The following is a 13,845-nucleotide window of genomic DNA, read 5'->3' on the forward strand; positions in this document are numbered from 1 at the left end:
ATGCTCATCATTTGAGTTTCCTCCCTGCAATTCAAACTCCATATTTTTTCACAATTAGCTTCCAGTATAATTTACTTGGCCAACCAAAAATCATGTGATATAAGACAGATTAATAGAAGAAAAATAAAAGTTTAACAACATGCATACCTTCTTTATCCATTGGAGATACCTGGGAAAACTGATATGGCTAATGCCGTCTTCAGCTAACGACAGATGTTGAAGTTTGTGACTTCTGTGAAATTATGAGTCCTGAGAACTACCAGTTGAAGGAAGAGTTCTAGATGTCAGGCTTGAAGCATCTTCAGATGAAAGGAGAGCAGGCAGTGGCAATCTGATGGATTTTCTGGGTTTGCAGTTTGAATGTCTCTGATGATGTTATCAGGTAAATTGGTACTTTCTGGACCATACAGCAACAGGTACAAAGATTATCTAAACATGAGCTGTTGTGACAATTTCTCTGAAGTTTGTATCAAGTCATATAGCTTCAGTTTGCAGGGCTTTAGGGAGTAAAAAGGCAATTTTTGTTCTTAGTGATTCCAAGTCAAAAGAATGGGATAAAATTGGAAACATTAGTTTGGAGAGTCAAAACCAGATATTTAGAGGAAATGAGAAACTGGGGTACAGTCCAGTTTACAAATAAATAATGAAATCTCAAAGACAATGAACAGCACTGAAATCTAATACCCAAAAATGGGTATTATAGTTTCTGCTGAAACATAATTTCTCTGTCCAATCACTCTCATTTCTACCAAAGAGAGACAAATTAAGACTGATTTGTTTGAGCAGCCATACTTGAGTTAGGTAACATTAATAACTGTTAAGAAAATTTCCACCTTGTTGGGAAGAGTCCCTTGATTCTCCCCTTGGCTTATTCCCATTATCTTGTTAATTAACCTTTTTTTTTTTTTTTTTTTTTTAGCATCTGTAAGACCCTTAGGGGGAAGCTGAAAACAGAAATGTGATAAGGCTTTCTGAACTATTTTCCAGTTTTGGAATTGTAAGATTATATAGGGTGATTAAAGAGCCTACCTGAAGGAGGGCTCTTTAATCACAGCATTTAAAATGACCTGGGTAGTAAGCTGTGGGTTTTGTATCAACCTAAAATCTTTCACTCTGCAGCACTCAAAACTAAAGACCTGGCCCTGAAATTAGTTACTCTCATCAGTTCAGTTCAGTAGCTCAGTCAAGTCCGACTCTGCGACCCCATGTACTGCAGCACGGCAGACTTCCCTGTCCATCACCAACTCCCATAGCTTGCTCAAACTCAAGTCCATTGAGCCGCTGATGCCTTCCAAAATCTCATGTTCTGTTCTCCCCTTCTCCTCTCACCTTCAATCTTTCCCAGCATCAGAGTCTTTTCAAATGAGTCAGTTCTTACTTTTGCTTTTGCTGAAATAATATAGGCAGAAATATTTTCCTTACATCTTTAGGTTCTTTGGCTGGTCTTGTTACCAAATGCAAGTTTGTGTGCCCAACACACAGTGAAGCCAGACAAACTGAAACCGTCAAGTTTGGAGCAGAGATGAGTTCATCGCAGGGCCAAGCAAGCTGAAGGAGTGGCTTGTGCACAAAGAAACCTAAGCTCCCTGATGGTTTCGGGTAAGTTTTTATAGGCAAAATTTGGAGTGAGGGCTCCAGGGTGTGAGACTTTCTTCTGGTTAGTTGGTGGTGAGGTAAAGGGGTGGTGGTGTTCCAGGAATCTTGTGCTCAGACTGAGGTTACCATTCTCCACCTGGGAGGTAACCTTATTTTCTGTGGAAAAACTCAAAGATATTGTTATATATATTTATTCAGGAAGAGCCAGGACCTTCCCCCATCACTGCAATATTGTTTCAAGACTGCTCCTCCTTTATTTCTGCATTTCCTCACTTACCTAATTAGCAATTGTTTGAGTCTGCCCTTTGGAACTCGGAAAAGGTCTAAGAGGCTGAAAAAACCTATTTCTTACAAACAAGAAACAGAGGACACAAGAAGGGTTTATAACCGGGAGGGCTCCACAGGATCCTGCTTGGTTTCAATACTTAAGTTGAAATAATAATTACATTGATATAAGACACACTAACGACAACATCAAAAGTTTAATAATATATAGAGACACGGGTTTGATCCCTGGGTCAGAAAGCTCCCCTTGAGGAGGGCATCACAACCCACTCCAGTATACTTGCCTGGAGAATCCCATGGACAGAGGAGCCTGGCGGACTACAGTCCATAGGATCACAAAGAGTCAGATGCGACTGAAGCAACTTAGCAGGGCACGCACACATACCCCCTTTATTTCTTGGAGATACCCAGGAAAACTGAGTAACTGTCTTGAAATAGCCCAAAGTCATTACCTGAATGTCTTATGCTAAAGAAAAAAGATGTTGAGGCAGGGAGTCAATTATAGGTGGTGACTAGGAAAAGCATGGTAAACAGGGATATGGTTTTGTTTGTTTTTTTTTTTTGTAATAAATTTATTTATTTTAGTTGGGGGCCAATTACTTTACAATACTGTAGTGGTTTTTGCCATACATTGACATGAATCAGCCATGGTTTTACATGTTTACAAGGATATGGTTTTTAATGAAGTTTTAAGTCATTGTCCTCTCAACTGATAACAGTTTCTAGAGATTTGATTATCCTTCCCTTCCTGGTTCAGGGAGGGAGACATGCTTACAGGATATTTCCCTGATAAATGTAAATGTTTCTTATAAAAGGATAACTCAGTTTTTCCTATGTCTGCTTTTTCTTAAAAATAATCAACAGTATAATCAATATGCCAAAGAGGTATATCTTGGGGTAATCTATTTTGCACCTCTTCAGTAGCAATTTGAATTAAGTGACTTAGTGCCTAAGTTTTAGTCCTTTGTTTAACACTAACTTGTTGTTTGTCTTAGGCAAACTACTAGCCCTCATCTATAAAATGGAGAAGATGACCTACAAATTCCTAAGGTTTTCCAGTAAACTCCCAAAGGAGTTTAAATGAGGTAAGTTAACAATGGTATTTTTGCTCTTCAAACACTACTGTGAAATTACTGAATTAAAATAATTATTGATCATGGAAAACAGGTGGTGCAGTGGTAAGGAATCCACCTGTCAATGCAGGAGAGGCAAGAAATGCAGGTTTAATCCCTGAATTGGGAAGATCCCTGGAGAAAGAAATGGCAGCCCACTCCAGTATTCTTGCCTGGAGAATCCCATGGACAGAGGAGCCTGGTGGGCCACATGCATGGAAAACAGGACAGTTAGTCATAGTGAAAAAAAGATTAGTAGAATACTAAAATAATAGCATAGCTCAAAGAAAACTTCAGACCTCCAGTTAATAGGATATCTATCTATCTACTCCTGAAAAAGACTCTATCTTTCCACTAACCTCTGTTTTGTTACCTAGAAAACAAATAAATTTTAAAATTTGAGAAAATTCTACTCCAATATCTGGAAGGCAATAATTCTACCCATGAGTTAGGTATAACTATACTGTTAAAGCCATATTCTGCTTTTACCTCCTGGCAACATTCTACATTTAAAAACAGAAATTTCCAGGAAAAAAAAAAGGCCAGAGGTCACTTTGTTTCTTACTCATTTTCTGGCTTCTGATTTAGATACAGAAGCTGTGCTTTAATCAGAATTATGGATAACCATGCCTCAGCTATAAAAGTGATGATTTTGTAGCGCTGACAAAAATCTCCCTGATCAAATTTCTAAATGCTTTCAGAAACAAAAATATAATCAGTTCTCTAGAGCAGAATCAGAACTAGTATTTAGAATCTCTTTTGGAATAAAATTCCAACAAATTATGGAAATAATAGGAGCAGAAAATGTGTGTGTGTGTATATGTTATATGTGTTACATCCATTAGATCACAAGTCAGAAGAATAAGGCTGAGGAGAAAGAAGATAATTTTATCTCAAAACAAAAGATTCATGTAAATGAATAACTGCTAAAAAATGGGAATTATGCTGAAAATTGTGGAGTATAAACATTTCCTCTGCCTTAGATCAGAGAAACTTAACCTTCACCCAACTAAATATTAGAGGGTGTCCAAGAGCAATCTAAAGGCTCTGAGTATGTATATTTCTTGCTTCATTCAAAGACAAAGAATACAGAAAAAGAAATAGTGAAGGTCTGAAAAGAAAACAGAGAGCTAATTAAAGGAAATGTCATCCCACAGACTCAAAAAAGCACTTTTAAGAAATCATCTTCTAACAAATACAGAAAAAAATTTTGAACACTTGTCAGTCTTAATAGAAGGAGAGATGGAACTCATTGGATAGAATAGGAGTAGAAAATAATAGGGAAACTTAAGACTACTTAATACTGAAATACTAATATAGCCAGACATCCTGGAATGTGAAGTCAAGTGGGCCTTAGAAAGCATCACTACAAACAAAGATAGTGGAGGTGATGGAATTCCAGTTGAGCTATTTCAAATCCTCAAAGCTGATGCTGTGAAAGTGCTGCATTCGATATGCCAGCAAATCTGGAAAACTCAGCACTGGCCACAGGACTGGAAAAGGTCAGTTTTCATTCCAATCCTAAAGAAAGGCAATGCCAAAGAATGCTCTAACTACCACACAATTGCACTCATCTCACACGCTAGTAAAGTAACGCTCAAAGTTCTCCAAGCTAGGCTTCAGCAATACGTGAACCATGAACTTCCAGATGTTCAAGCTGGATTTAGAAAAGGCAGAGGAACCAGAGATCAAACTGCCAACATCCACTGGATCATCGAAAAAGCAAGAGAGTTCCAGAAAAAGATCTATTTCTGCTTTATTGACTATGCCAAAGCCTTTGACTGTGTGGATCACAATAAACTGTGGAAAATTCTGAAAGAGATGAGAATACCAGACCATCTGACCTGTCTCTTGAGAAACCTGTATGCAGGTCAGGAAGCAACAGTTAGAACTGGACATGGAACAACAGACCGGTTCCAAATAGGAAAAGGAGTACGTCAAGGCTGTATATTGTCACCCTGCTTATTTAACTTATATGCAGAGTACATCATGAGAAACACTGGGCTGGAAGAAACACAAGCTGGAATCAAGATTGCCAGGAGAAATATCAATAACCTCAGATATGCAGATGACACCACCCTTATGGCAGAAAGCGAAGAAGAACTAAAGAGCCTCTTGATGAAAGTGAAAGAAGAGAATGAAAAATCTGGCTTAAAGCTCAACATTCAGAAAACTAAGATCATGGCATCTGGTCCCATCACTTCATGGGAAATAGATGGGGAAACAGTGTCAGACTTTATTTTTTTGAGCTCCAAAATCACTGCTGATGGTGATTGCAGCCATGAAATTAAAAGACGCTTACTCCTTGGAAGGAAGGTTATGACCAACCTTGATAGCATATTTAAAAGCAGAGACATTACTCTGCCAAGAAAGGTCCTTCTAGTCAAGGCTATGGTTTTTTCAGTGGTCATATATGGATGTGAGAGTTGGACGGTGAAGAAAGCTGAGTGCCGAAGAATTGAGGCTTTTGAACTGTGGTGTTGGAGAAGACTCTTGAGAGACCTTTGGACTGCAAGGAGATTCAACCAGTCCATCCTAAAGGAGATCGGTCCTGGGTGTTCATTGGAAGGACTGATGTTGAAGCTGAAACTCCAATACTTTGGCCACCTCATGCGAAGAGTTGACTCATTGGAGAAGACCCTGATGCTGGGAAGGATTGGGGGCAGGAGGAGAAGGGGATGACAGAGGATGAGATGGTTGGATGGCATCACTGACTCGATGGACATGGGTTTGGGTAAACTCCAGGAGTTGGTGATGGACAGGGAGGCATGGCGTGCTGCGATTCATGGGGTCATAAAGAGTCGGACACGACTGAGCGACTGAACTGAACTGAACTGAATATAGTATTTAGTAATTATATTAATAATATTCTGTATATTAATTTCATATTAAAATATGTCCGTATTTTCACCTTACTGCTAATCTTGTGGCATCAGTCTTTGTTATCAATATGCTTTGGGGAATTTTTTTTTATCAGTACAAGTGTTTAAAAAGAGAAATAAACAAAACCTCTGAGCATATCTGTTGTAGATTTTGAGTTTGTTATAAGAAAGGAATCCAAATATCATGCACTAATTTCCTGGTCTTTATTGCTACTGTTGCTGCTGCTACTGCTGCTGCTGTTGCTTCTAAGTCGCTTCAGTCGTGTCCGACTCTGTGCGACCCCATAGACGGCAGCCCACCAGGCTTTGCCGTCCCTGGGATTCTCCAGGCAAGAACACTGGAGTGGGGGAGTGGGTTGCCATTTCCTTCTCCAACGCATGAAAGTGAATTCGCTCAGTCGTGTCCGATTCTTTGTAACCCCATGGACTGCAGCCTACCAGGCTCCTCCGTCCATGGGATTTTCCAGGCAAGAGTACTGGTACTGGAGCTAAATTACTTCGGTTCAAATTCCTGCTCAATGCTTTTTTAGTAGTGTGATTCCTTGAAAATCATTTGCTCTATGTTCCAATTTCCTCCACTATTAAATGGGGATAATAATACTACCTTATTGTATGAGTCAACACTCATACAAGTTAAAACAATGATATGCAACAAATAATCACAAAATCTCAATGGTATGCCATATAATAAACATTTACACTTGACCCTTAGACAACATAGGGGTTAGGGGTGCTGACACCCCCCAACTCAGAAGTCAAAGATCTGTTTGTAACTTTACAGTTAGCCCTCCCTTCTTATTCATAGTTCTGCATTTACCGATTCAACCAACTGTGGATCATGTAGTGGTATAGTACATATTAATTGAAAAAAAAAAATCCTCATATAAGTCGACAAGTGCAGCTCCAACCTGTATTGTTCAAGGGTCAGCTGTACTTAATTCACATTTCTGTGGTCAGCTGGGGATATGCCTGATCGGATGAGACCCAGCTAATGACAGTTTATTTGGAATGTCTCTGTTTCACATATTTATCTCACTCCTCCTGGGATCAGCAGCCAAGCTCCTTCTGTGTAACAGAAGCCCAAGAGAACAAGTCCAATCATGCAAGAACTTTTCAAGCCTTTGCTGGCATGACATCAGCTAACATTCTTTTGGTCAAAGCCAGTCACAGGACCAACCTCAAACTCAAGTCGAAAAACAGAGGAATAAGTTTCACTAATTGAGGCAGAGTGTGGAGAGTAAATAATTTTCAAAAGTACTTGGGCTATAGAAAGAATTTCATTAGTTAATATGTTAAAACAGTATCTGGCACAGAGAAAGTACTCAATTCTTAACTACTATTGCTTTGATTGTTTATATTATTTTCATTTCAAGCTAAACTTGGTTGGTATAAACAAAACATTAACAAATCAGCCCCAGTAGTTATTTTCCTCACAAAGCACAAGGGATCTAAAAGATTGAATCTTTGGTCTGCAAAGATCGTAAGACATATATCTAGCCTATATGTTTTCCAACCTAAGTTTGAAACTACGCAGAATCAATGACAGAAACAAGATTAGATTTAAAAAAAAAACAAACAGGTGGAAGGTATAGGAATGAGACTATATAGAAAAATAGCTGCAATTACTCCTCTCAGTTGTACACTGAGCTTCCAGTTCACTTTTCTGATTGTAACAGCTTCGCACTGTTAAATATTGTTGTATGTTTTTGTTTCCCCCACTCTTTCATATATGATGACTTTGACATGCAAAGTGTTTAGTTGTTAAGGCAAGCATCATTATTTGTAATTTATACATGAGATAATTAAGATTCAGACGGCTTTTACCTTGACAAAGTTCTTAGGCTAATTAGCAATGGAGCTGTTATTATAGCCTGAACGTTTTGCTTCTTAAAACAGTTCTTTCCATTAAATGCAGAACATCCTGGATCTGACTTAATTGTGGAATAAAATCCATCTAAAGGCCTTGTTGATTAACAAAGTTGTCACACAATTTTCATTAGTCTTCCTCACCAGTCTGTTCTAGATATCTAATTGTCTGGTGCTTACAAGTATTGACTTTTGAGGCAGAAAATGTGGACCCAAGATTAAAGCAAAAGTATTTAATTTTGTGGGCAATCTAGTCCAAAAAATGAGGCAAAAATTATGTTTCTCTTGAACTCTTTTCATAGATAATTAATATAGCAGAGTTATATGTCTTTTTGGTTTTATAGTTATTCATTTGCAGAAAATCTGACCTAAGATATCAGTTGGTCTCATAATCATAGTAAAAATCCTCATGTATTAGGTAATTGATCTTTCCTTTGTTGTTTAACTAATGGTGGGTTCATGTAATAGCCAAATCCATTAAGTTAATTACATATTGGATCTACCTGCTGCTCAGTCAGAGTGCACATACACATGCAATTTGATCATTTAGCCTCAAATTATAAATATTAAAATATGTAACTTTATTTATAAATAAATTAATTTGAAGGACTTTATGAAGGGAGACATGAATGCAATAAAATGTATGACTTTTAAGAGGGCATACATATAATATGTATTCTAAGGGGTCATACATATAATAACAATAAAATGATACATTTCTACAGTGCATCTTTGCCTCACATCTTAAGATCAGAAGACATTTTATTTTTTACTATCTTTTTGATTGCTGGCACTAATGGTTTTCCAGTTTTAGAAATTTCAACTATTCTCTATTTCTGCCTCTTGTTATCACTTCATATTCACAAAGCCCACACATGTTTAGTCAAACATCCCATCAAGTCTGGAAGAGTCTTGCTAATGCTTGGGCTCCATTGCATCCCCACCTCTGCTGCTATATTGATTCAACATCATTTATCGCTAGAAGTACAGAAGCAAATATTTTTCTATCCTAGTCTAACTTTAGTGCTTTCATTTTTGTCAAAATTAAATGAGATGGGGGAAAAAAGGTAGATATGGGGTATTCCAAAGCAATAGCACTGTACCTATAGACTTGACTTTGGGGAAAATCACAAAACATGTCAGTCTAAATATAAGGTATATGGTATATTGATCTATAATTTGCAATAAAGGAACATTGGAGTGCCTACTGAAAAAAATTAACAGAATGATTTCACTCTACTCTAATGTCTCATTGCTTACAAATTGAGGTCCCATTCCTTCATATGAAGAGCTTCTACAAAACTCTCCAGCCCATTCTTCCGCAAAGGAATTATTTTCTCCAGAAGTAAAGCCATTCATGCCCTATCTAAATTGTTCTTAAAATTCTCTCTCTCTTCCTATTTAAGGATACCTCCTCATCTTCTGCTACATATCTAATGCCATTAATTCTGTGAACGCTTTTTCAAATCCTCAAAGCAAAGCTTGTTTCTTCACTTTATGTGCTCATTTTGTAATTTATCACCCATGTTATAGTATTGTCATGAAGGGTATCTATGTCCAAAATGTTGAGGTCTTGTTTTTTATTCATCAGCTCCTGATAGAGAATCCATCATGTAGTAGTGTTTTTTTTAAAGATAGATAAGATAAATAGATAAAGTGATTGAGAAAAGCATATTTGAGCTGATCTGATACTGTTTCATTTTCAACCCCCAGATTTGTAGGATAAAAGATATGCTATGGATCAATTGTATAGTAATTTGCAGTACAGTATCCTATACTGAACTTTCTGTGGTTTCCCATGAACCAGAATAGTATTGTGGATAAAGAATGTGATTTGAAGTTACAAACAAGGATTTCTGCCCACTTTTTCTTACTAAAGTTTCATTATTGTTTAGTCGTGCAGTTGTGTCTGACTCTGCAACCCTAGGGATTGGGATCTTCCATGCAAGAATACTGGAGTGGGTTGCCATTTCCTTTCTCCAAGGGATTTTCCTAACCCAGGGATCGAACTTGTGTCTCCTGCCTGCAGTCTTTACTGCTGAGCCATAGGGGAAGCCCTTTCTTGCTATGTGAACTTGTAAAAGTTATTTAACTTCTCTGAGCCTCAGTCCTCTCTTCAAAGAAAAAGAGGATGATAAAGTGAGCTCTAACTCATGATCTTTTATAACAGATTGTTGTAAGCCCAGGGCAGGTTTGAGTCACTAATGAAGACTTATAACTCTCAGCCACTTGCTAAGATCTAATTTCCTTCCTAACCTGCATGAGGTGATCACATTAAACATGCTTGATATTCAAGCTCTTAAAGCAGAAATTGTGTCTTGGGAATTGAGATACAGACATCAAAATAAGAATTATGATTTATACTGTTGATTACATCGTCCCCTGCCTTAGGTCTGGGAATTCTCACCAGCAGGGCTCTGTAGGCCTATAGTCTCTTTAATGCAGAAATGGATAAATGAGATAACTTGAGGAAAGGTTTATTTTATCCTACACGGAAGTCTATAACTCTTCATCCAGAGGGAGGAAACAAAACCAAGATCAAAACTCAGTAACTCAGTGAGACACCAAGAAAGAGACCCCTTTAATAACCACATACCTTTAGCATCCATAGAGCTTCACCAACCTCTGCAGCCCAGGAATTTTGATGTCTTGAAGCTTTATTGCCTTTGTTGCTTCTCTTTTTCTTATCAGGTGGGATAGGTTTACTATTGCACAAGTTACAGATCCTCTGTATACCTCTTGAAATGCTTTATGGACCTAGTTAGGCTAGCAAAGTTCTCTATTTGAGGGATGTGGAAGGGGTTTCCTCTCCTTTTGCTCTCTGTCTCTCTTTGTATGTCTGTCTCTTTATGGCTCTCTTTCTTTCCCTTCTTTTCCTTCTTATAAACAAATTTCCTATGTAGGCAGTTTGATCTTAACACTCTATCCAGCATATAACCTTTGATACAGAAAAGGTTTATAATGGTTGGTCAAAAGTTCCAAACCATGGGGTCAATTTCTGACTCTGCTGTTCTAGAACTTGCAATCAATGACTTAGTCACTCTCAAATGACAGGTCCTTATACGAAAATGGATGCAATAATAATCTCTTTTCATATAGTTTTTTAGGGGCAGTGTTATTCATAATAGATAATATTCACACAATAACCACTCTAGTAGTATTATCTGTTATGGATAACACTGTCTCTGATATGTGCCTGCATACAATGGTGTGTATACCAGCTCAATACCAATGTAGGAAAGCCAATCATTGTACACATGGATACTTACAAACCAGTTGTTAGACTGTCCATGTCTTGAAATTACCAATAGGATGAGTAAATAGACCAAGGAAATCAACCAATGTTACAATCAAGGTTTGTTACTTTTTTTGAGAGCTTTTTACCAAGCTGTAACTACTCATATATAATATACTGTCTGAATTTGAAAAAAAAATGTAATAATGTTTAACACTTAATATATGACACTGTGTCTAAACCTCAAACTACATCTGATAAGTACTTTTTAATTCAGATTTCTTCTATTATAGTTGTAGTGATGATGAAACAAGCAAAATTATATAAAAGAACACTGTAAACTCTAAGTTGTAACATCACTTTTCTGATGTTAATGACAATTCAAAAAGGCATGTGATTATACAATCTAAAAGAAACCAGTAATTACCTTTTTCTTCTTTCATTAGAGTTCCAAAGAAAATTTGTATTGTGACATTCCTAAGTTTATATTGATCTATATGCCCACAAATTTTGTTCAGATGAGGAGGAGACTGAGCAACTGACAAAGTGGTAAGACCACAGACCTTTCCTCTAAGGAACATTCTACATTTCCATGGTTGGGACTGTGGCAAAAGCTTTTTCAGGTGAGATTTTCATCTTCTTCATTCTCTTTATGGAACCATATGATTCAGATTCACCAGTCTTCTCAGTTACCCAAACTCAGAATAACATTGATTTCCTCGGATAATTTGCACATGGTGATCTCTATCTGAAATGTCTTTTTTCTTGTCCCATCCAGGAAAATTTGCCTACTTTCCCTTATAAACTCTTTAATACTCTGGACCCATCACTATTGAATGCATCATTACACAAAGTTCAATTATTTGTACACCTGCTTATCATTTTGGCGGGGGGAGATTTTGAGCACTCTAAATGTTTTGGAATGAATAAACGTTTATGAGTACTCACATTCTCTTTAAAATTCTGCTGATATCTTTCTTTTCTATACTTTACTGTATTGTATAAAGATCTAAAAATAATTGTGTTTCTGAGCAAGAATATTGAATGGAAGGGATCATGTTTTCTGGAAACTATTTTACTAACCCAGAAAGTTACAGTATTAAAGGACACAAAACCACTTGTGAAATCATCTTCCAGATTTTACCTAGTGATAAGACACACCGGTCAGTATAGGCATAATTTTCATTTGTTACTCTCTAAGCACAAGGGGGGTTTCCCAGGTAGTGCTAGTGGTAAAGAAAGTGAAAGTGAAGTTGCTCAGTCCTGTCCAACTCTTTGCAACCCCATGGACTGTAGCCTACCAGGCTTCTCAGTTCATGGGATTTTCCAGGCAAGAGTACTGGAGTGGGTTGCCATTTCTTTCTCCAGGGGATCTTCCTGACCCAGGGATCGAACCTGGGTCTCCCGCATTGTAGGCAGACGCTTTACACACTGAGCCACCAGGGAAGCCCCTGGTAAAGAAACCACCTGCCAAATGCAGGAGACATAGAAATGCAGGTTCCATCCCTGGATTGGGAAGATCATCTGGAGGAGGAAATGGCAACTGACTCCAGTATTCTTGCCTGGAGAATCCCATGGATAGAGGAGCCTGGTGGGCTACAGTCCATAGGGTTGCAAAGAGTCGGACACAACTGAAGCAACTTGGCATGCATGCAAGCACAATAGATTCATCAGGAACCTTGCTACAGTACCTGAAAATGGTGCAAATACCAAGATAGGTTTAATCTGTATCATTCAGTTGATGGAGGATGGTACAAATGAAGCAAATATCAGCAGTTGGTTTCCTTTCTGGTCAGTTAATTTTGCTTGGGCAATTTGACAGGTAAGGTTTCACACTCTTTGATTTATATTCACTATATAATTATGATATAGAGGAGAAAAATCAGATCTCTTAGTTATACTATATCCATTTTCCTTAGTGATTACCATGACATTAACCATATCACCTTCGGTTTTGCTAATAGTTACATTCATTTTTATCCAAACCATTCATTAGCAATCACTCACTGGCAGTAAATGCACATTGTATTGCAATCATATCACTGAACAGTTGCAACTTTTTGAGTACCTACATGGGTTTGTTATCCCTTGAGTTTGTAAAGAGCTGTCCATATCATCTGCAGACATTCCCTTAAATCCCAAGTGGAGGGTCTCTTCCTGTGCATCTCCCAAGGTCTCTGACTAACTATATTCTGTGTCTCTGTTTTGGAAAACTGCACCATTGTTATTAGTGCCTGACTGAGGCCTCTAGAGTCCTCTTTGAAGCACCTTTTAGGAGGAATAGTTCTGAGTTATACCTCATGCTCCTCTGAACTCACACACACATACACACACACACACACATACTCACATACAATTCTGATGTAATAGCATGACAAAGAGTGGTCAGCACTGTGGGATCCAGGCTTTCCACAGTCATACATAAAACCACAAAATATTCTGATAATGGTGATATTGGTTAAACTCTTATACTTCAAAATGATGCTCTCTCTAGGAATTGTAAAATATAATCAATTTCTCTCTCCTATCTGTGAGGAAATTCAGGGTCTTGAAGCAATCCTAAATTTATTTCATTTATATTTTTATTCATCTTTTTACCACCAGGATGCAAACAGACTCCATGAGGACAGAAACTTTGTCTATTTTGTTTATGTTCCATGCATGGTGCCTAGAATGCAGCTTGTAAGTTGGAGGTACTCAACAATATCTTCTGAGTGAATGAATAAAGGAATGCTGCATAATCCTCAAAACAGCCCCAAAAGGTAGGTTCTGCTATTATCCCCATAGTGAAGATGAACACACAGAGTTGCAGAGGGGCTCCCTGGGTAAAATAAAGGTCATACAGCTGGTTGGCTGCTCAGCCAAGGTA

At 37.8% G+C, this 13,845-nt stretch overlaps 1 protein-coding gene across 2 annotated transcripts in view; it reads left to right on the top strand.

Moving 5' to 3' along the window:
- LOC145519852 (uncharacterized) overlaps positions 1-13,845 on the top strand; it is a 669,571-nt gene that overhangs the window by 339,365 nt on the left and 316,361 nt on the right. For both annotated transcript variants that reach the window (XR_014063968.1, XM_081524738.1), the window contains exons 6-9: positions 1,431-1,599; positions 2,877-2,966; positions 11,423-11,599; positions 13,581-13,738. Coding sequence is in view for 1 of the 2 variants with exons in the window: in XM_081524738.1 (XP_081380864.1) it covers positions 1,431-1,485 (55 nt within the window). In the remaining variant the exon portion in view is untranslated. The remainder of the gene's footprint in view (positions 1-1,430; positions 1,600-2,876; positions 2,967-11,422; positions 11,600-13,580; positions 13,739-13,845) is intronic.

The sequence above is a fragment of the Giraffa tippelskirchi genome, chromosome 1 (assembly GCF_054371585.1).
Source record: "Giraffa tippelskirchi isolate mGirTip1 chromosome 1, T2T-mGirTip1v1.2.pri, whole genome shotgun sequence".
Lineage (NCBI taxonomy): Eukaryota > Metazoa > Chordata > Mammalia > Artiodactyla > Giraffidae > Giraffa > Giraffa tippelskirchi.